Raw genomic sequence first — 24,012 nt, forward strand, 5'->3', positions numbered from 1 at the left:
CAAGTGAACAAGAGGGTTAATGCAATGTTGAGTAGGGAGGAAATATTCAGGGGAAAAAATTTAACAGAGGTTCTTCATTTTAAATGGTGACTCCATTCCTTCATACATACAGAGAAAATGCTTCTCGCCTTAAAGAAATACTCTTGCATTATAGAAGTGTTTTTAACACCTGGCCAGAAAAAGAAAGAATAAAAGCAATCATTAAAGCTTCTCTGGTGGTTCAGTTATAAAGAACCCACCTCCCAATGCAGGAGATGCAGGTTCAATCCCTGGGTGGGGAAGATCTCCTTGGGAAGGAAAGGACCACTCACTCAGGTATACTTGCCTGGAAAATCCCACGGACAGAGGAGCCTGGTAGGCTACAGTCCATGGGGTGGCAAAGAATCGGATATGACTTAGCAACTGAACAACAACTCAACAACAAGTCTTCTCTCAGAGACCGAGGTAAGGGAGTATTCTATTCAGAAAATGTCATAACCATTGTCAAACACAGCTGAAATAAGATCATGCCCATTATACGTTGAAAGAGTTATTATAAACATCTTAAATCCTAGAGAAAAATGAATTCTTAGGAGGTATAGTTATTTAACTCTAAATAATCAGTAAAAATGTCTTTCACTTATCCAAATATGACTAAATTCCTTGCACAAAGCTATTTCTTTTCTCTGTACATAAGCCATGGACAGTATTGAAAATGACTGAATGTAATGATCAGTATAGTTAGGGTTCAAATGTTTTGAATACTTGAAAACTGGATCTTTGACATTCAATTGACAGGTTGAAAGAATATCAATTGGGCCCACTAGTAAAACGTTATAATTGACAGAAGATGATAGCTGTTGACTCAATATTTTGGTTTAATTTCTTTTCAAAATAACTGTAAGTAAAGGTTGAAGATTAAAAAAAAATCAGATGGAAAGCAAAAATAGATCACTTGTCTTTCTTTGATATGATTTGATTATTTCAAGTCCTAAGTCTGTTTGGTCAAAAATCAATGTAGGGATGAAAGCAGAGAGACAGGTATGAGATGTGGAGCTGATCTAACTTATTTCAACTGTCGAGGGAAAGGTGATGGTGACACAGATTTTGTAAACTGCTGGGCATCCTTTTGTGAGCTCCCATCAACTTCTTTTATGGGATCCAAAAGAGATTTTCAGGACTCTCATATTCTACACACATGCACAGGCATGTACACACACACATGCACATGCACACACATGCACACATGTGTGCACACACACATATACACACACATGCCTCTTCCCCTGACTTTGCTAGCCTGTATTCATCTTCAGACAAGTACCAGGTACTGAGAGGCCGCGGAAAAGATGATATGATGTCAACCGATACATTGTATATCCAGGCCTTGACTTATTTTGAGCAGAGGCAGAAAGTGGCAGAAGCATTTTCTCTGCTGAATGAAATGTTTGTTTCCCCTTCTTTGTACTCAAGACCTGGGAAGTAGTCTAAAATGGGTCCAGACTGAGATTTCTGAAATTGGAGCTTGTTTAGACCACAGGGGCCAGGAACAGGGGAAAATGTAGGTATACTTACAAAGACCAAAATTATTTTGGACCTTTAATATCCTCTGGATTTTCACTAGTCATGGGAAAAGTATTTTAACTTTTCATCAGAAGGATTTTTGAGGTCTTCTAATGTTAACTAAATAGCATTCTGACTACAGTTGTTTTTATTGATTACAAAAAGAATGAGGATCAAAGACATGAAAGCAGTCCTCTCAGAAAGTTTCTGGAGAAGACCTGTTTCTAACTCTGCTAAGAAATATCCTTCTCCAGTCTTTTCCCACTAATGAGGGTATTCAGCTGAACCATCAAGTTTCAAATAAGACTTTGATGATCAGAGCAGAAGAAAGAGTTAAAGCAGAACCTGGGGACTTACACAGAAGGCATGGGGAAGGAGGAGTTGGGGGGAGGGGCTTACCTGGTGTCTCAGATGGTTAAGAACCTGCCTGCAATGCAGGAGACCCAAGTTTGATCCCTGTATTGGGGAGATCCCCCAGATAAGGCAGTGGCTACCCACTCCAGTACTCTGGCCTGGAGAATCCCATGGACAGAGTAGGTGATTGCAATCAAAAGACTAGGTTGGTGCTGAGATTCTGAGTTATGGGTTAATACAGGAGGTAGTCTCAACTGAATGATAGCTTGGTAAAATTCTGGATGTTGTAAAAGAGCAATGAAAGTTACCCTCAATTCTTTATCACAGGTGGCACAAGGCAGCATTTCAGGACGTGTCAGTCAGATAGTACAGAATAAGCAAGAGAAATTGGAGACAAAGGAAAGTAGCTAAGAGTTGGTTGTGACAGTCAGCACATCAATGAGGGAGCTCTCGAGTGGGCTGCCACCGTCACATCCTGGGTCTTTGGCCAAGAAACAGGAGCCCACAGTTTGATAGACAAATTACAAATGGCATATGAATTAGAAAAAGGTACCCCTTCCCTGCACCGATGCAGACCCAAACTCATGTACCAGCTTGGTGATAGGCCCCAGGTCCCCTACCACTCGGCTGGGCACATGTGGCCTGGTGAAGCGGAAGGTGTTGGTCAGATGGGGATGTCAGCCTGTGCCTGTCACCACCTCCACAGTCACTCACACCTTCCTCCTCTCCTCCTCCTAACCCATTTACTCATTCTCACCACAGTTACCTCGTTTCCTTTAGAGTTTCGGTCAGATCTCACCATCTTCATGATCTGTAGCTTCCAGTGCTTCCCTGACATTGATCCATTAAGCAGCTTTAATTTCTCAAACTTTTGTAGTGGGTAAGGTGATAGGCTCAAGTCACTGAACAACTGCATCTATTGTCAATGACCCAGACCATTACATTAGAAATTACTTGAGATTGAGGATCATGACATCTCTGCTTAGAGATGTCAAAGTATCTTTCCAGAGTATGCTTAGTAAGTGTTCTTGACCCATACTGCGCATACCGATATTCCTGTATGTTCTAGAAGGCACTGTGTCCATTTCATTTTCCAGTTTTCTAGCTGGATTGCTTCTGGGTTTTCTTCATCAACACTTAACATTTGAGATTTAGTGACTGCTAATCAAAGAAACCTGAGCTCTCAGAAGGTCCATTGGAAAGTTTGGGGAGAAAATCCTCGTGAGTTTCGTTTACATATGTATCTTCTAAGAAGTATATCTTCTTTTTAAACTTTTCTTGTTGTGCACATTCTGTATTCAGTTCAGTTCAGTTGCTCAGTTGTGTCCGACTCTTTGGGACCCCATGAACTGCAGCACACTAGGCTTCCCTGTCCATCACCAACTCCCGGAGCTTGCTCAAACTCATGTCCATCAGGTTGGTGATGCCATTCAACCATCTCATCCTCTGTCATCTCCTTCTCCTCCCACCTTCAATCTTTCCCAGCATCAGGGTCTTTTCCAGTGAGTTGGCTCTTTGCATCAGCTGGCCAAAGTATTGAAGCTTCAGCTTCAGCATCAGTCCTTCCAATTCTGTATTAATGGTGTGTAATTACTAGTCGACAGACGTGGAGGATGGACTTTGTAAATGAAGATTGCAGAAGTTTTCACTAGGAAATTATGGGCCCACAGCCAAGAGAATCTTCCCTCACCTTTCTTTTGTGAGGTATGGGTCGACAATTCCTCTAGGTATTCCTAGAGGAATAGCTGCTCTAGGTTCTAAATCTTGCCTCTGATGGCTTGCGGAGATTACTGACTCTGGTCTCTGTGCTCCTGAGTTGGACTCTGAGACTATTAAGGAAGAGGAATAAATTTCATTTCTTTATTTGGCCTTAGTTTCTGCTAAAATTCATTGTTTTCTCCAAGCTGATTTGGATTTCTAAAGACTTTGAAGTTGTAGACAAAATATAATTTTTAGGGACTTATTAATCCAGAACTTTCTGTCCGACTCTTCTGAATTTATAATAGATGTGACTATTGTAGGCGCTGGAAAAGACCCTGAAGTGGTGGTTGTCTGAGCTGGTCCTTGCCAGGCTCCCAGATACGTCTGTTTCCATGACCTGATATGATGAATATCTGCCTTTTATGATCTCTTCCTCCAGAGAAAATCATGTCTCGACAGCTTATATCCTGGAACCACAGGACTAGAGTCTCAGAGCCCTGGTGTCACTGCCTGCAAGCTCAGTATCCTCTACCAACACAGACCACCACGGTTTTTAGCCCAGTTTAGTTGTTATTAAAATTCTGGATGATAACTGGATATCCAGATGAAACTTACTGTTTCCATCATCACAAACGAGTTAGCTACTCAGTCAGGGCCCTGTGATGTCCTTGTAGCTTTACTTTGGGAGGAGGAAATGGCAATCCACTCCATTATTCTTGCCTGGAAAATCCCATGGACAGAGAAACCTGGTGGGCTACAGTTTATGGGGTCACAAAGAGTCAGACACGACTGAGCGACTGAGCACACATCACAGCTTTACTTCACATTTGCCTCTGCCCACATCTTTCTTTTATGAGTCATCGAATTAAAAAAAAGAGCAAGCAGTCAGTCAATGTGTTTTATCAGCCCTACATCTTGATTTATTCATCTTTCCTGAAGCACACAATCCTGGAATTTTGGCCTGAAGTCATTTTTTGTACATACCATATTTGTGTAGATAAACAAGAAATTGAATTGAATGATGGTAATGACAAGTTAGTATCAGGAGAAGGAAATGTTGAAAACCTCATGTTAAATTGATTTGACGGAGTTCTTGCATAAGGAGCATTGTTGAGTGTTTGTTGTCATCACTACTGTAAAAAAAGTAGTTGGTGGTATTGTGTGTGTGCGCACATGTGTGCTCAGTCGTGTCCGATTCTTTGTGACCCCGTAGCCTGCCATCTGCTCTGTTCATGGCATTCTCCAGGCAAGAATACTGGAGTGGGTTGCCATTTCCTCCTGCAGGGGATGTTCCCGACCCAGGGATTGAACCTGTATCACCTACATTGGCAGGTGGATTTTTTTTTTTTACCAATGAGGCACCTGGGAATCCCCGAGTTGATGGTATTAGAAAGCAGCTAATCCTAGGAACTGTTTTTCTGTAAGTGGATCTTTATCCTCAGCCTGAATTTTAAATAATTTTCATAATGCTTTCCTCTCTCTAGAAACTCAGAGTTCAGGTAGGAATTCATATTCAGAAAAATGTACTGATTTTCCTCCCACTTAAAATCCGTGACCACACTTACCTGAGAGACCTGTCTAATGACTCCAACCGCAAAATAGCCATTTGTTCTTCCTTGTCATGTGTGATTTTTTTTTAAAATTTTAAAACATCTGGGAATTGTTAATAGCTCATAATGATCTCTTAGAGCCTTATTAGGAACCGAACGTAGATGATTGTGTGAATTTTTCCCCAAAGGCAAGTAGCAAACCTCTTAAATTTTTAAAAAGACAGTTCTTTGTATAAGGTTAACGGCATTTCATTCTTAATAGAAATTCTAGTTTTAAATATTGCAGTTCAATTAGTCAGACAACTACTTCCAACTTCAACTGAGATATTTCGAACATGTTCTGACCTGACCCTTGACAAGCATTCAAAGGTGACCTAGTTCATTTTCAGAAGACTATATTATTTGAAAGAAAAACAAATGAAGAATAAACGCAGGCCTGTCAGCTGTAGAGATACATCTTTGAACCGCCCATTTGTATTGTAAAGTTATGTATACTGAAATGATTCAGAGTTTTCTTTAAAGGTATTTATTCAACAGCATAGGGCTTCCCTGGTGACTCAGGTGGTAAAAAATCCACCTGCAATGCAGGAGACATGGGTTCGATCCCTGGGTCGGGCAGATCCCCTGGAGAAGGGAATGGCAACCCACCCCAGTATTCCTGCCTGGAAAATCCCATGGACAGAGGACCCTGGTGGGCTACAGTCCACTGGGTCATAAAGAGTCAGACATTACTGAGTGACTAACACTTTCACATTCAACAGAAGAATATGCTTGGATAAATTTTTATAAAATAAATATTTTTCAATCCTCATTGATCCCTCTCCACCTTATTTTCAGAATTAATTGAATGTAGTTCACTTTGGCTAAAACTCAGAAGTAACTATGATGCTCATAATCTTTTAAATATAAAAGTGGTTTTATTTAATTAACCCACAGGAGGCAATTCTTCCTTTCACGGATATAGGGTTGAGCTGTTTTAAGTTCTCTGTAGCTCTGGTCAGGAGTGCAAAATGGCTTTAGCAAAGGTGAATAGTGAGTGATGAAAAATCCTTATCATTTCAATGATGGATATGGGCAAGTAAAGAGTAATTGTTGAGATGAGAAGAAACGATGTTAACAAAGGATAGGATATTTCTTGTGACTTCAAATCAAATAATCTTAAGGATGTGATGATATGCAAATGACTCCCAAATCAGGGCCACATAGGAGGCGTGTTTACAAATATAAAGCAATACAGGTTTGCACAGTGTGATTATTCTCCTGTCATTTTTCATGTTTTATATTGAGCATTCAGATAAATTCTTCACTCTTTCAATGTGCATATGTGTATATGCATTTGTGAATTAAGATAACTATGAATATTTGTTAGGAGGAACAATCTGCCAGATGGCAAACATTCAATAAATACATGTGCTTGTGTGGGCAATTTTACACTCACATGAAACTCACAAATCCCAAATACTTTAATCAAAACAAGTTGTTTTGCTTTTATGTTGATGACTGTCTTTTCTTCCTGGTCTCGTAAGTAAAGATATCAGCTTTGAAATCCAATCATGCAATTCTTTTTTTAATAAAATCATTGGCTATTTTAAAAATGGAGAGAATGGATGGAGTTAAACTCTAGAGAATAGAGCTGTAGATTTTGAAATTATTACCAGATCCCTTGTTTCTCATAACCAGGCATTGACTTTTACATGTTTTGTAGAGCAATTAGTAAACATTTTTTCGTGTAACATAACTTAAAGTTGGACAGAAAATATTAATGTTCAGCACAATGCTTTCTGTTTCATATTCTGAAAATATCTGTATGACATTTATAGCACATTTATATATACGCCTTTATAAATGTCATATAGTTTGAGGTATAAAGTTTTCTAAGGACCCAAGGGAAAAGTTATAAATAGCAGTTATAAGAACCAAGTGGCACAAGGCTTTGTCTTGGCTGCTATATGACAGCCTTGCATATTATGTTTATGTCTGTGCCAGTCACTCCAAGACGTACTGATAATTAGTCATGCCATAATAGAGTCACAACTCTATTCTTATCTACATTTTATGGATGAGGAAGGTGAGGCGTGAAGAGCTTAAGAAACTTATTTCAGGCTTCATAGCTAGTAAGGAGCGGGGCTGGGTTTCACTGCCGTGAAGATGGGCTCCAGCATTCTTGTTCTTAACCACAGCGCTGTATTACTTCTCCAAGCAGAAGGAAAAAAAAAAAATTAGTGCCATCAACAGCAGCATCACAGGAGAAGCTGGCTACGGTGGAGTTCCACAGCCTTGCACTCTTCCTTTCGGGAAGTGAATAGGTACCATAGGTCACCTACTGAACCAACATGTGGAGCAAGTATAGGCAAAGGAGGGGGGGTTTGATCGCCCACTGTTTTCTCCCAGCCCCCCATGCTTACATGTACTCAGGTCATCCAGGTGCTGTGTCTGTGGATTCCCCACTGACTCGTCCCCTTTCCTGGGGCTTGTGAGTATCATGAAGTCACGTGAGGGAGGCTGTTCACACAGTCTCACGTTGTTCAGTCACTAAGTCATTACTGACACTTCGCGACCCCATGGACCGCAGCACTCCAGGCTTCCCTGTCCTTCACTATCTCCCAGAGTTTGCTCGAAGTCCATTGAGTCAGTGATGCCATCCAACCATCTCGTCCTCTGTCGCCCCCTTCTCCTCCTGCCCTCGATCTTTTCTAGCATCAGGGTCTTTTCCAAGGAGTCGGCTCTTTGCATCAGTCTCACGAAGGACAAGTGAAATCAGGTAGCAGGTATTAGGGCCTGGAGGTGACGGCTGGTCCCGTCCATGCCAGAAACTGAGAAGGGGACTTTAGGAGGAGCCCCTGAGCAAAGGTTCTTGCTGGAGAGCTCAGCTCTCAGGCGGCTTCTCAGCTTTGCAGCCGCCCGCCTCCTGGGTTTTCACCAGGCCCACCCAGTACACTCGCCCCGTGGCAGGGCTCCATTCCCCTGAGCAGCTTCCCTGGAATCAGCTTAGAGTTCCCCGCACCACCCTCCTTCCATTTGAAGTCTCTCCTCTGTCTCCTTCCTCTCAAATCCTGCTTTCCCTCTAGGTCTTGTGGATGATGAACGACCATTGAACCCAGAGCTGGAGTTATTAGCTATCAGAATAAGGGCAGCAAAGGCTTAACCCTCAGAATCTCCCAAGAAAAAACAAAAGTTTCCTTTCTATGTTAAGTATTCTGAAGAGTTATAGTCTTTCATATTTATGGACCTTTATTTGAACAGCTAAATACATGAAATATTTCAATGGTATGTTATGCCCACCATGTCTTATTGCATGGGTGAAATGTTCATCTAGATTTTAGTGGAACATTTGAAAATTTTCCCATTATATCCTCTTTAATTAGCATAATAGTGACACTCTGAGGTAGAGTTACACTTGGTTAAACAACAGTAACACAACAACGTGTTGGGGAATTAGAATTAAAAATAAAATCTTCTCCCTACCCAGAAAACTGCTCCACAAGGGTAGAAGGGAAAGAAAACAATTTTATTATTGAATAAGCATTAAACCAGAATTGTGATATGCGTTACAGGCAGTCCACTAAGAGACTGCAAAGACAGAAGGAAATCTTAACTTCTCATAGAGTCCCGCAGATGCAACTATACGTATGTTTCCAAGGTAAACAGTAACTAGTCCTCGAGTAGGAGGACTTGAGAGCACCATTTGTCTCACATAGCTCCTCCTAAATTCACCTGGTATCTGAGTGACCACCTGTGTTGGCTAACTGGCTTTATCCAGAGGGAAAATGAGCTTTTTACATCTTTACAGCTAGAGATAGTTTTGCACCTTGAAGCATGGTGCCCTTGGAACTTAGATTCCTGTCTTCCCATAGAACTGAAAGATATGGGCTCGCTTTTCCTTGATGATTGCATTTCAAAGAGATGGCCCTGATTTATTAGATCGGAAAGGATACAAAGCAATATCAGCTAATGGGAAAGATGGGAGGGGCAGAGTCAGGATTGGCTGATTCCCAGAAAGAAAGCAGGTGTTTAGCATAAACCACATTGTGTCAACAGTTCAGACTCAACTAACCACCTTGGCAGTTAAAAGGTGAGAATGCTCTCCAAACCCAACTTCCCACATACCAGCCAAGGGCAAGCATTGTAAGCAGGGCTTTCCAAGGACGGTGGCCTTGGGGCTGCTGCACTGACTCTTCTCTGCCCACTGAGTCACCACGGAAGTGAGCAAGATGTGTGCGGGTCTTAACATTCTTGTTGCTGTTCAGTAGCTCAGTCGTGTCTGACTCTTTGTGACCCCATGGATTGCAGCACGCCAGGCTTCCCTGTCCTTCACCATCTCCCAGAACTTGCTCAAACTCATGTCCATCGAGTCAGTGATGACATCCAACCACTGCATCCTCTTATCATCCCCATCTCCTCCTGCCTTCAATCCTTCCCAGCATCCAGGTCTTTTCTAATGAGCCAGCTCTTTGCATCAGGTGGCCAAAGTATTGGAGCTTCAGCTTCAACATTAGTCCTTCCAATGAATATTCAGGATTGATTTCCTTTAAGATTAACTGGTTTGGTCTCCTTGCAGTCCAAGGGATTCTCAAGAATCTTTTCAACACCACAGCTCAAAAGCATCAATTCTTTGGCACTCAGCTTTCTTTATAGTCCAACTCTCACGTCCATACATGACTACTGGAAAAACCATAGCTTTGATTAGACGGACCTTTGTCGGCAAACTAATGCCTCTGCTTTTTAATATGCTGTCTAGGTTGGTCATAGCTTTTCTTCCAAGGAGCAAGTGTCTTTTAATTTCATGGCTGCAGTCACCATCTGCACTGATTTTGGAGCCCAAGAAAATAAAGTCTGTCACTGTTTCCATTGTTTCCTCATCTATTTGCCATGAAGTGATGGACCTGGATGCCATGATCTTAATTTTTTGAATGTTGAGTTTTAAGCCAGCTTTTTTACTCTCCTCTTTCACCTTCATCAAGAGGCTCTTTAACTCCTCTTTGCTTTCTGCCATACAACAAAGGGATTTAGTTATATTAATACAAATACATACATACACATATATATTCTTTTTTTAATATTCCTTTCCACTATGGTTTATTATAGAATATTGAATATAGTTCTCTCTGCTATACAGTAGACCTTATTGTTTATCCATCCTGTGCATAATATTTTGCGTTTGTTAATCTGAACACCAATCCACCCCTCCCCCACCCCACTCCCACCCCCTTAGCAATGAGTCTGTTCTCTGAGTCTGTGAATCTGTTTCCGTGTCATAGATAAGTTCATGTGTGTCATATTTTATTTTACTTTTATATTTTTTTAGTTTCAGCATTTTATTATACTTGTTTTTAATTAATTTTTATTGGAGTATAGGTGATTTACAACGTTGTGTTAGTTGTGTCATACTTTGGATTCCGCATGCATGATAATACTTTTATTTTGAGGAGGATTAGTTACTATTCACTCTGAAGAAAAATTAGAGGTTGATGTCATGGTCCTTTAATTCTCTGCAAATAATTTATTCCCTAGGACCTTCTTGCTATAAAATAGGGAAAGGTTTCTGAAATACAGAGAGTATAAAACTGATTTGCACAAAGAAGTTTGACCTTTGAAAACTTGGAATCATATTACTATGCCAAGACCTGCTTGATGCATATTGCAGGCATACAGGAAAGTCTGACAAACTCAAGGCTACCGTTATTTCCAGGAGTCCCCCCAAACGGACAGCCATCCTACACATGTTTATCAACACCCCTTCTCCCTTTCCCCAGAAAGGTGAATCTAGTTACAGAAACAAACACCCTCTGTTTTACATGACTAGAACAACATGGAATTTCAACATGAAAGAACAGAAGTTAGTTACTCAAGTCTAATTTTGAATGCACGCATACAAAATATAAGCACACTCTTGATGATTTATGTTCTATGGTGCTTAAATATATAAAGCACCTCTACGTATTTTATCTATAGCCACCCCCATAGCCACTCTGGTGTTGATTTCATCATCATTTTGCAGTTGCTAAGAAAAGTGTCCAGAAGTTCAAGTGTCTTGTATTGGGGTCTTCCAGGGAAAAGAATCAGAAGACAGAACTTAGACCCCAAGGCTTCCCTTCTCAATCTATTCTTTTCAGCAAAACTGGGACGACGCAGAGGGATGGGATGGGGGGGAGGTGGGAGGGGGGATCAGGATGGGGAACACATGTACATCCATGGCTGATTCATGTCAATGTATGGCAAAAACCACTACAATATTGTAAAGTAATTAGCCTCCAACTAATAAAAATAAATGAAAAAAAAATCAACATCTCGCTTGGGACAGGTTGGATATTTGCATCGTACCATGAGTCAAAAATTGGAATCGACCTGATAATGCTGAGTCTGTCCACTCACACATCTATCCTGTGGGAACACACACACCCTGTGTATATCCCATGTGTACCTAGAGTGAATTTGAATACTTCTCCTTTTTAATAGGGTAATTCAGCACAGATAACTTTTAGTGGTATCTACCATGTCCTATCCAGGGCTGGCTAGAGAGAGGGTCAGGACCTGTGAGTTTTTCCCAGCATGTTATTTTGATCCAGATATTTAGGTTTTGAATTACCTGGTCTCCCCATTCCCTGACCCCACCCTAGACTGTAATAAAGGATGAACTGTAAACATCAACGCCTGCTCTTGCCCGCCTGGCTCTGAGGAGAGGACCAGGAAGCATTTCTAGCTGAGCCTTTCTAAAGAAAGGTTTAATAACTCAGCCATAAATACTTGTCATCGGCAGAAACGTAGCCGGGAGGGCTGCAGTCCTGGAGTAAATTATTCATTTATATCTCTCACTGACGTGCTTTAAATTGTTTTAACTGTATTTATCTTTTCTGATGGGTGGGAAAATAATGGCTTTATGGTTCATGACACTTTTGTCCTCCCATGAATCAACATAGCATGGGGATGAAAGCTGAAAAAAAAATCAGCCAAAAAGAGGCTGCCTGAGACGAGACAGTAATTCTTCTTTCTTTAAGAGAGGGGCTTGAGGGCTGACATTACTCAAGCTAGGATCTAGTAGCAGAATTTAGGAAAAAGTGAGCATTAGGAACTATTGACTGACTCCCTAAAGCTTCCACCACCGTTTTCCCTTTTGTTTCTGGTTTTAGTCACATAGGGCCCAGCAAGTTGTGTGGTTACACTAGCCCCGTCCAAGTATGGTTCATATCAATGCAGCCGAGGAGTGGGAGGCACAGAAGAGGTAAAAGGTCAGATTACCTATGGGCTGCCCTGGCAGGCCAGTGGTTAAGACTCCATACTTCCAATACAAGGGGGCACAGGTTTAATCCCTGCTTGGGGAACTAAGATCTCACATGCTGCACTGCCTGGCCAAAAAATTTTTAAAAAAGAAAGAAATTTTTTTAAAAAGTAGGATTGGTTTTAGGCTGAGATATCTGGATGGTCATGCCTCTGGAGTGTGATTGAATCTCTACCACACTCTCATGCTTTTTGTTTTTACCCACCATTTCATCTCTAATGCCAAGTACACACCGTGCCTTAAAGTACTACGTGTTAAAAAATGAGTAAGATGGATCTGAGTCCAACAGTTACTAGAAGAGGTTAAAAAGAGCCAACATACTTCATATGAAAGAATGTGAAGAATCTGAAATTTGGATTTTGGGTTTTATAAATGAACAGTGTGAAACAAATCACCATATTTTTCAGTGGTTTTTACTTAATTATCGTAATGTAGAGCTTAACAAAGAAAGCCATTATGATTCTTAAGGGTGCTGAGTACAGTTCTGCAGAGAAACTCTCTACGTCCTGCACTTTAAGTATAGCCATTAAAAACCGGCAGAGTATTCTGTTTTAAGCAGGCAGACCTCTAAGTTTTTCTACTTTTTTTCTTCTGATTATTATCATTTAGTACATTTGTAAAATAGCAAAAAGCCCAAAGAAATAATTACTTTTAATTCTATTCCCTGAAGCTCGTCACTTTAAAATTTTGGCATACTGTTGCCTGGCAGGCTTTTTTTCTCATAAGTTCTGTCCTCGATTGAGATATCTTAGCATGCGCATTTGTGAATTCTGGCTTTGAAATGTTACTTAACTTTCTACCTAGAGTCAACAGTTTTCCATTTCATTGAAATTCTTTACACTCATCATTCTAAAGTCCAGGCCCTGATTCTCAAAGAGGTGGCCCCAAGCCAGCATCACACAGGACCTGCAAATTCTGGGGCCTTCCCAGACCTGTGTGCTCAGTTGCTTGGTCCTGTCCGACTCTTTGTGACCCCATGGACAGTAGCCCACCAGGCTCTTCTGCTGCCAGGTTCTTCTCTCCATGGAATTCTCCAGGCAAGAATACTGTAGTGGGCTGCCTTTTCCTTCTCCAGGGGATCTTCCCGACCCAGGGATTGAACTGTAGTCGCCTGTGTCTCCTGCACTGACAGGAGGATTCTTTACCACTCGCACCAGCTGGGAAGCCCTCCTTGGCCTATTGAGCCAAAAACTCCGAGGGGACCGCTCAGCCATCTGCAGTTTAACAAGACCCCTAGTAAGGCTAGTTACACTTGAGACCCTCCGCTGTGTAGTCTTGTTTTAGTCTGCTTTCGGAAAATTAGGATTTTTATTTTTTATTTTTGCTGTTATAAATGTTTCACAAAACTCTATGTTCACATTTCTGAACATTTCTGTAGAGAAAAAATTAATCAGATGTGCAAGCAGCTCATGAAAGGATCGATGTACAGAGAATGCTTTCTTCCTAGAGGCTGATTGCAGTAGATTTCGCTCCCTAAATTGAACTTGAGGTCTCAATCTTGCCACTGGCTTCCTTTCATGCAAATTAAGTGCTCTGGTTAATAAGTTATCCATATCCTTCCCATTGTCTTACTTAGTTTTCTCTTAATAGCAAGGGTATGTTAAAGATGCTAACTGATTTTTTTGTTTTTGTATGTTGTTTGTGATGACTTTGACCTCCAGATACTTTTGATTTTGACCCAATTGATCCTATGTATTTGCTTATTTGTATAAACTGGAAAGTCATTTCTCATTTCAGCAATTAAATAATACTCACATTTTTCTCATGTTTACAACATTTAGATCTCTGTAGTCCACCCAGATTGGTTTTCTTTCTTTCCTTTTTTTTTTTTTTAACTGTAATTAAGATCTAAATAATATTTCAAGAAGTAGGTAAATTATTTTACCAGAGTACTGTCAATGAATTTTTTGATCATAACTTTCATTTTTTTCTTTCACAATTGTTCATTTGACTTAACCTTAGCATCTACTATATTCAAATTATGTCAGCATAGCAATTGTGGTCCTTTTATAAGCCTGTGTTATAATGCAGAATAACTTCAGATATTTTGTTTACTTTTAAAAATGTGCCAAGAACCGAAAAATGTTAATTTCTTATTTGATTGGGAGAAAATTCCCTTGTTCCTTTTGCAGTGGTGATTCAATGTATTTTTGTTGTGAATAAATTTCACTTTCCTTCTCCCCATCATATCTGAACAAAGCCCCATCTTAGATGCTACATACGAGGTCTTTAAAGTGTTCATTTATTTTTCTACCTTTATTCACCTTATAGGTTAAACAAATTTAAAAATAAAAATAATGTTTATTATGTGGTTTAGTCTCTCTTTGCAGTAAACCTTACCAAAGAATGAGTGGAGTATACTTTGAGCTCTTATCATGAAAAAAAATCTCAGCTAAATAGTGAGTCAGGAAGGAAGAAATCATCTGAATGAGAGATTGGGAAGACTGCTGTGAAAAGCATGGTTTTCAGGTTGCCATGGGATTCCAGACAGCCTGGGAATCAGGAAATTAAAGCTCAGTTTCAAGAGGACAGGCAGTTGTGCTGGTCTCTGCCATAGCTGCCCCTTTTCTGCAGGAGGGGGGCCTGGAAAATTCACCATGTAAAGAGAGATGGCCTAAAGACAGCACCTCGGTTTCCATTCAGTCCCGCTTCTGTCAACAACACATTCTGATGTCTTCTGAAAGGAGCTCTGTGCGTGGCGGTGGGTTAGGAGGTGGGTTAGGAGGTGGCTGTGGGCAGGAGGACATCTGAAAGATGAGATGGTCTCTGATCTCATGGGATCTCGGTCCAGAGGGGAGCAAATATTGCTCATTTGAATATGCCTCATTAGACTCTTATCCCAACTCTGTGATGTAATTAGGACTGTTGGCATCACTTGACAGTTGGAGGAAGCCTGGCAGAGAAGGTTAGGAATTTGCTGGAGGTCAAATAGCTAAATAGTGAAAGAATCAGTGTGAAAATTTCAGATTTTCCCAGGATCGCTGGTCTGTCCAGTTAATACCTGAGTTGGAAAAGTAACATACTTTTCTTGATTATTTTTATCCTACTGTCATGAACTAGACAGTATTTCTTTTGTTGTTGTTGTTGAATGTCTTATGTGTTTCATGCTCTTATAATTACTGAATGATTTTAAAAAATAGATAACACAGAGATTACATCTTTCTCCTCAAATAGAGAACAGATACTTTAATGATTAGAGATTTGTATTCTGTGTCTGTGATCTCTAAGCCTTGTTAATTCTTTTTTTTTTCTTTAAAAATTTTTTTTCTATTCTTTTTTTATTTCTATTTTTATTTCTTTTTTCTATTTTAATTTCTTTTTTATTTTTAAAAATAAAAAAATATTTTTATTCGTTGGAGGCTAATTACTTTACAGTATTGTAGTGGTTTTTGCCATACATTGACATGAATCAGCCATGGATTTACATGTGTTCCCCATCCCGATCCCCCCTCCTGCCTCCCTCTCCATCCCATCCCTCTGGGCCTTCCCAGCGCACCAGCCCTGAGCACTTGTCTCATGCATCCAACCTGGGCTGGTGATCTGTTTCACCCTTGATAGTATACTTGTTTCAATGCTATTCTCTCAGAACATCCCACCCTCGCCTTCTCCCATAGAGTCTATCTTTTATATTTTGTCCTACCGCCTTTCAAAGACAATGGGCTGCTTTTCTGGGCGCCTGATGACCTCAGCTAGCGATCAGAAGTTGTTTTGTGAAGCTTGCTCTGCGTTCAGTTATTCTTTTGATGAATTTGTAGGAGAGAAAGTGGTCTCCCCATCCTACTCCTCCGCCATCTTGGCTCCTCCCTCTCCCATAGAGTCTAAAAGTCTGTTCTGTACATCTGTCTAGACAATATTTCTTAAGCAAAATTCCACTTACAGATATCAAAGTTACATACTGTTGTGACGTACTTATTATTATCAGAACTAAGGAGTAATCTTCATTTTTTAAAAAAGTTTTTTTTTTAATGTGAACCATTTATAAAGTCTTTATTGAATCTGTTACAATATTGCTTCTGTTTTATATCTTGGGTTTTTGGCTGTAAAGCATGTGGAATCTTAGTTCACTGACTAGGCATTAAACCCACATCCCTTGTAGTGGAAGGCAAAGTCTTAATCATTAGATCACCAGGGAAGTCCCAGCAGTAATCTTCATTTATATACTAGTTTCATAGTTTTTTTTTCCTACTAAAGATTTTGTGTTTCTGATTGGGAGTTCATTAGAATGAAGTGCTACCTACCGTGAAAAAATGCTTTCTATTCTTATTCTCCTTAAGGCGTCAAACCCACTATTAGATCAAGGAAGTAAGGAAAATCTGTGAGGAGTCAGAGATATTTAGGAGACTCTGAAAGAAGTCTTTTCCCCCTACTCATCCTATGTTTTTTAAATTGGATTCTTTGTTTTATATACATTGTTATCCTATGATGATTAACATACCCTTTTAAAATTTTCCCAACTTCCTCTCTATTCTAGCTTTAGCTGAATTCCTAATTCCTCCTATAATTTATTTTTTTTCCTCCTAGGTGAAACCAAGACCCCACACATCCTCTTTGTGTCTGGTGGGGCAGGTTTGTTGTCGGTTATCCTAATTATCACCGTCACTGTCATTACTTATAAGAGGTGAGTACTGCAGCTCCTTCTGAGTAATTCTGATGCTGGAGTTTCTCTATTAATGGCCCAGTAGCTGGCCGAGCTGTCTTAGGACTCATGTACTGAGGCCATGTCCTTTGAATGCTGTCCTTAAAGGTAAAGGAGGAACAGGGGCTGTGGGGTGTTAGAGGAGAAGGCTAGAGCAGTTCGTCTCAGAATGAGGAGTGTGCCGTGCGCCCCCTCATCCACGGGTTCAACTGCCTGTCTGCAGCTGTATCTATCTTCTTCCTCCTGCAAACCAGGTGAGGGGGCAGGTGTGTGTGTGTGACAGAGGGGTCGGGGAGGGGTGGGTTCTGAGGACAAGACCAGGGCTGAATTCTCATTACATGTGTGCTCAGTCATGTCCAACTCTTTGCTACCCCAGGGACGGTAGCCCGCCAGGTTCCTCTGTCCATGGGATTCTCCAGGCAAGAACACTGGAGCAGGTTGCCGTTTCCTCCTTTGGGGATCTTCCTGACCCAGGGATCTATCCTGCATCTCTTGTGTCTCCAGCATTGGCAGGCAGGTTCTTTATCACTGCACCACCTGGGAACCCCCAACACCTTCATTTATTCATTAATCAAATATTTATTCTGACCACAGTGAATGATATGTAATGGCATGCACATTCTAATAAGCAAACAATATGATTTTAAATGGTTATATAATGTCTGAAACAAGCGATAGAGGGGCCTTTATTACAGATTATTGAGAAGAAAGGAGTTGGGAGGGGCTATCCTAGAGAGAGCAGGGGGCCACCTGGCCTCTTCTAAAGTCTCCTACCTTTTGTTGTCTGTGACACACTTGGGAGTTTTCTAAGATGTTCTTGGTTGACCCTTCCCTCCTAGCTGCCCCACATTCATCGACTCACCAGTCTAGGTATTTGTTGCAATCTTATTTGTAGTCACATTGGGTTGGAATCATTCCTTATGACTCATGATCCTAACGAATGTGTTAATTTATTTATTAAGTTATTTTTAATTGGATAATGACTTTACCATGTTGTGCTGGTTTCTGCCGTGAAACAACCTGAATCAGTTCCTCGTGTGTGTATTCAGTTCAGTTCAGTTGCTCAGTTGTGTCTGACTCTTTGCAACTCCATGGACTGCAGAATGCCCTCCCTGTCCATCACCAATTCTCGGAGCTTGCTCAAACTCATGTCCATTGAGTTGGTGATGCCATCCAACCATCTCATCCTCTGTCGTCCCCTTCTCCTCCTGCCTTCAATATTTCCCAGGATCGGGGTCTTTCCCAATGAGTCAGCTCTTCACATCAGGTGGCCAAAGTATTGGAGCTTCAGCCTCAGCCATCAGTCCTTCCAATGAACACTCAGGACTGATCTCCTTTAGGATGGACTGGTTGGATCTCCTTGCAGTCCAAGGGACTCTCAAGAGCCTTCTCCAACACCACAGTTCAAAAGCATCAATTCTTTGGCACTCAGCTTTCTTTGTAGTCCAACTCTCACATCCATACATGACTACTGGAAAAACCATAGCTTTGATCAGACAGACCTTTGTTGGCAAAGTAATGTCTCTGCTTATTGATAAGCTGTCTAGGTTGGTCATAACTTTTCTTCCAAGGAGCACGTGTCTTTTAATTTCATGGCTGCAGTCACCATCTGCACTGATTTTGGAGCCCAAAAAAATAAAGTCTGTCACTGTTTCCGTTGTTTCCCCATCTATTTGCCATGAAGTGATAGGACCAGATGCCATGATCTTAGTTTTCTGAATGTTGAGCTTTAAGCCAACTTTTTCACTCTCCTCTTTCACTTTCATCAAGAGGCTCTTTAGTTCCTCTTTGCTTTCTGCCATAAGGGTGATGTCATCTGCATATTAGGTTATTGATATTTCTCCTGGCAATCTTGATTCCAGCTTGTGCTTCATCCAGCCCAGTGTTTCTCATGATGTACTCTGCATATAAGTTAAATAAGCAGGGTGACAATATAGTCTTGACATACCCTTTTCCTGATTTGGAACCAGTCTGTTGTTCCATGTCCAGTTCTAACTGTTGCTTCTTGACTGGCATACAGATTTCTCAGGAGGTGTGTCAGGTGGTCTGGTATTCCCATCACTGGAAGAATTTTCCATAGTTTGTTGTGATTCACACAGTCAAAGGCTTTGGCATAGTCAGTAAAGTAGTAGATGTTTTTCTGGAACTCTCTTGCTTTTTCAATGGTGATCCAGTGGATGTTGTCAGTGTATGTATATCCCCTCTCTTTCAGCTTCCCTCCCACTCCCCATCCCACCCCTTGTGTTAAAGTCTTAGGGAAAGAAGGAACCAAACTTTTGGTGTCCGCTTTTTGAAAGTCTGACACATTAGCCATTTATTATATGTTTGTTGAGTGAATGACTACATCCATCTCCACTCCTCTCCCCCAGTAATATTAATGTACACACACACACACACACACACACACACACACTCATGTGTGCTTATTGATAGGCTCTCTTGTAGGTTTCTCCATCTTTTTGCCACATCCCCAGCCTCCAGCTCTCCAAAGGCGACCCTCACTGCTCACCTGCCTTCTGAGATCCCTCCAACTTGTTCGCCTATTCCCAGGTGTCTCTCTCCTTCTAACTCATCTGATGTTTCCTGGTTCCTCTTCTAAAAGGTAGACTGGCCACCTTGTCTCCCTGTTTAAAGCCTGTTTACTGTGTTTCCACTGCCACCACAATAAAGCTAAACTCATTAACCTGTGTCACAGGTGCCCTTTGCTCAGCCTGATTAATCTAACCTCAGTCTAATATTCAGGGGCTTCCCTGGTGGCTCAGATGGTAAAGCGTCTGCCTACAACACGGGAGACCAGGGTTCGATCCCTGGGTCGGGAAGATCCCCTGGAAGAGGAAATGGCAACCCACTCTAGTATTCTTGCCTGGAAAGTCCCATGGATGGAGGAGCCTGGTAGCCTACAGTCCCTGGGGCCACAAAGAGTTGGACACGCCTGAGCGACTTCACTTTCTTTCAATCTAATATTCATTTGTATTTTCTACTTTACTTACTCTCCTGATATTGACCAGTTGTATTAAAATACAACTTTTATTCTGTGAACACACCCAACTCTTCCCCTCTGTGAGGCCACCGAAATGCTGGTTCCCCCAGGTTTAGCCTCAGTCCTGCGGATGTCCTCGGTGTGGGGAGCGTGTCCCCTCTGGGGCTGCCCTGCATTTTCTGCCTCCTGCAAGCGGGCGTGAGGTCACCATCCAGAGTCCCATAGCTTCTCACCCTCCGCGCCTCGCAGCCTGCTTTCTAGTTTAACCATTTCCTCCTCGCTTGTCTTCCCTGCTATTCATAATGGCAGGGGTTGTGTTTTATTCATGTCTTCGTGCTTGATGGCCTTTAGTGCTAATCTTTCCAAACAGTGGATGGTCCACAAGCATGTGTCTAATTAAGTTGAAACATGAAACCGTCGATGTCCCTTTCTCTGCATCGCAGGCTGCCCTCCAGTCGATCCCTGGTCAGACATGAGCAAATCGAGGTGAGGAACCCAGGTCGTTAGCAGCAGTGAGGGTTTCTCCCCTGCTCCACCTTGGTTGATAAAAAATGCGCCGAGGGCCGACATGACAGCCGGAGCGTGTGGGAGCACGGGGAGCACAGTGGAGAGAGCCTGAGCAGCAGGCGGGTCTCGGGAGGGTCACAGGTGTCAGACAAGATGGATTTTGAGTCATGAGAATGCATCACTTTTACATGAATAGCTAAATGGAACAGTAGAATGTATTGTTCTACTTGGTTAAATGTGATAAAAAGAAGATTAGTGGACCTGAATGCACGATCATGGCCAAAACCACCAAGCAAAAATCAGGTGCTCTTTTCTACCCTGTCACTAGTATCGGTTTGTGGTTGTTGCTTAGAATAGAAACGTCTTGAAAAATGACCCCAGGGCCTGAACCTTCTGAACTCTGTTTTAGCTAACATTTAAAATAATCCTGCCGCTTCAGCTTCAGATGCGCTGACATGGAGAGAAGCCAAAATACATCACAGCATGCCTGGAGGAAACGGAATCCTTCCTTCATGCCAGGCACATGCCCAGAAGCCCCTGGGCACCAGCACCCTTTCCTTCTCCAGGGGATCTTCCTGACACAGGGATCGAACCCACGTCTCCTGGATTGGCAGGCAGATCTTTACTGCTGAGCCGCCAGGAAAGCCCATACAGTGCTCCACGTCAGCTATATCTCAGTAAAACTGGAAGAAAAAAATCATGTTCTCTTTTCTTTCGTCACGTTGTATACACTAAGGCTTATGTTAAAATATATTTCTTTACACGTGTATACACACAAATACACACACACACACATATATATATACATTTATATATATTTGGACCTACTTGGAGAGTTAACTCTATATTATGATATAACAGGCCTTGTGAATGATAATTTAACAATGAATCAAAGGTCATAGATCTGCATATATTTCCTCACTTGTGAAAAGAGTTTGATCCCTGAGTCAGGAAGAGCCCCTGGAGAAGGACTTGGCAACCCACTGCAGTATTCTTGCCTGGAGAATCCCATGGACAGAGGAGCCTGGCGGGCTATGGTCCATGAGGTTGCAAGAAGTGGAACACAGCTGAAGGGACTCAGCAAGCAGAGCAATACAGATGGTTTAGTGAAAGGCCTGAAGGCGTCTGTAAAGCTTAGTTCTTTTGTCATTGTCATCCAGGAAGTTACACTGTGGGCCTTTAAAAGGAACTTTTAATTGTGGGAAATGTCTGAGATTATTTGGAGAAGGTTGTCAGTCATATATGTAATAACCCACTCCGCAGCATTCTTTAGTAAACTCCCTGAGATTAATTACTAAGCTACACTACTGGATATCCATTTAGTTGCCTTTGCCATTTGTGAGCACAATGGAGGATGTAGGAAAAATGGAAAAATTTAGGTCAATGGAATTTTGAGTGACTACGTATAAAGCAGCCATGAACAACTTCAGCATAATCAGCAAGGGCATGTGGGTCGGGGTGCAGGTGAGGTATAGAGCGTTTGAAATCATGAGAGTGCTGGGACTTACCTGGGGGTCCAGTGGTTAAGACTTCACCTTCCAATGAATGGGGTACAGGTTCGGTCCCTGGTCAGGGAGCTGAGACCCACATGCCTTGTGGCAAAAAAACAAAACTTAAAACAGAAGCGATATTGTAACACATTCATTAAGGACTTTAAAAATGGTCTACATCAGAAAAATCTTTGGAAAAAAAAGAAGAAATACTGTTAACGCTGACATGTCATTCTTAATTTCTCCTTTGTACATGTGTTCCCAGAAGGAGAAGGCAACAGCAAAGAGGCCCATTTAAAGATTTCTGGATCACACAGAATAGGGTAAGTGTTCTCAGCATTGTCACTCCCCCCCGCCCCCAACTCTTTCGTGCATCCTAAGTGTCTTGTCAGGTCAGTCTATTTTGCAGCTTGCAGGCTTCTTTTTTATTCTCAATAACCTAACCACACAGTCGCCTGTTGTTCAAGTCTCAGCTATTTGATGAAGCAGTTCTTTTCTGAACTAGTCTCCTATGATTAATACCCTTGGACACTGTTTTACATCCATATAAGTAAAGGAGCAATTACACTTAAAATAATAGTCAACATTGCACATTCAGCCGCCGCCATCAAAGGCCTGTGACGACAAAATTCCCACAAAGTGTGTGACTAGAAACAAGAGAATCCTGTTCTCTCACGGTTCTGGAGGGTTGAAACCTAAAATGAAGGTCTCCGCAGGATCGGGTCCCTTTTGGCATGAGCCCGTGCCCTGTGCGTCTCTCTGGGCTCCCGTGGGTGTCAGGGATCCGCAGCTTGTCGACAACATTGCTCAAATCTCTTCCTCTGTCTTCACACGGTGTTCTTCCGCGTGCACACGTGAATGTCTCTGTCTCGTCTCCGTTTCTTTTAAGGGCAACAGTCACATTGAACTAAGGGCCCATGGTTCTTTAGTATGACCTCATCTTAACCAGTGACAGCTGAAGCAACCCTATTTCCACATAAAGTCACATTAATGACGGTCTAGGAAGTACGTACATTTGGGGGAGGTGCTATCTGACCCGGTGCAGTGCATGATAATATTTCTGTGTCATGAGGTTTTTGTGAGGGTTAAATTAAATTAAACTAATGCATAGCAAGCACATAGAAGGATGCAATACAGGATATTCATTACTGTGATGATGTTTGGATTAATTGATTGATTAATTGGTGTCCAGATTATGAAGCTAGAGACCCTTCTGCTGGGCGGCAGGACTCGGGTTAACTGTGACATTGTTCCCGTCTTTCTACCTGCGCCTGCCCCTTCATGTTTAATTGGAAGAGGAGGAAATTTCCTTCTGGGTTTGCAGATAAGATGTATGCTTATTTTTCATGCTCACTCATTGTCTCCACTGTAGGTCAAATATTCCCTCTAACGCACATTATTCTGTTTACAAAATCTTACAATAAAACATTTCCCCGAGTGTTATCTAAAATTACATCCATTGCTCTTCAATTAAATTATTTGCACTTGAATGCTACATGGCGAAAACATCCAGTGCTAAAAAGCTTCTGACAATCCAGTGTGTGCGCTTCAGACTTCTTAATAATCTCTCAGTTTAGCTTTCTTCTTCTATTAAGGAGTTACTCTTTGCAAAACAAGTTTTTGTCTTCCTCAATAACTCATGGTTTGCTTCTGGGCACCAAGTGCAAAGCCTGGAGAAGTCTGGCTGTGTTCTGTCACATACAGTTTTTGGGTCTCTTCTCTGTCCTTAGCTGTTGTCCACTCAAGCCAATCCAAAGGCACATTTATTGCTATGAATTCCAGGGGAGGAAAGGCGCTTTGCAACTTCCTCCCCTAGATATTCAGCACTTCCAGGCTTTTGCAGGCTTTTTGATATTTTGAGGGGCGATTAGAAAGTTAGATAGTCAGCTGGTCTGTCAAAGATAAAGTAGTTAGACTTCCTTGATTCTTTGGGGGCTCTTTTAAAAAAGACAAATTGAGTAGATAGCAATAGCACT

The 24,012-nt window shown here is 41.6% G+C and overlaps 1 protein-coding gene across 4 annotated transcripts in view; it reads left to right on the forward strand.

Annotated features, from left to right (window-relative positions):
* The window catches only part of CD226 (CD226 molecule), a 102,107-nt gene that overhangs the window by 49,353 nt on the left and 28,742 nt on the right, over positions 1-24,012 (forward strand). For 3 of the 4 annotated variants that reach the window (XR_006338114.1, XR_006338115.1, XM_043888766.1), the window contains exons 5-6: positions 16,945-17,041; positions 22,302-22,359. Coding sequence is in view for 2 of the 4 variants with exons in the window: in XM_043888766.1 (XP_043744701.1) it covers positions 16,945-17,041; positions 22,302-22,359 (155 nt within the window). In the remaining 2 variants the exon portion in view is untranslated. Of the gene's footprint in view, positions 1-16,944; positions 17,042-20,985; positions 21,191-22,301; positions 22,360-24,012 lie in introns of those variants that run through there. The other variant, XM_043888765.1, reaches the window with a different exon arrangement.

The sequence above is a fragment of the Cervus elaphus genome, chromosome 27 (assembly GCF_910594005.1).
Source record: "Cervus elaphus chromosome 27, mCerEla1.1, whole genome shotgun sequence".
Lineage (NCBI taxonomy): Eukaryota > Metazoa > Chordata > Mammalia > Artiodactyla > Cervidae > Cervus > Cervus elaphus.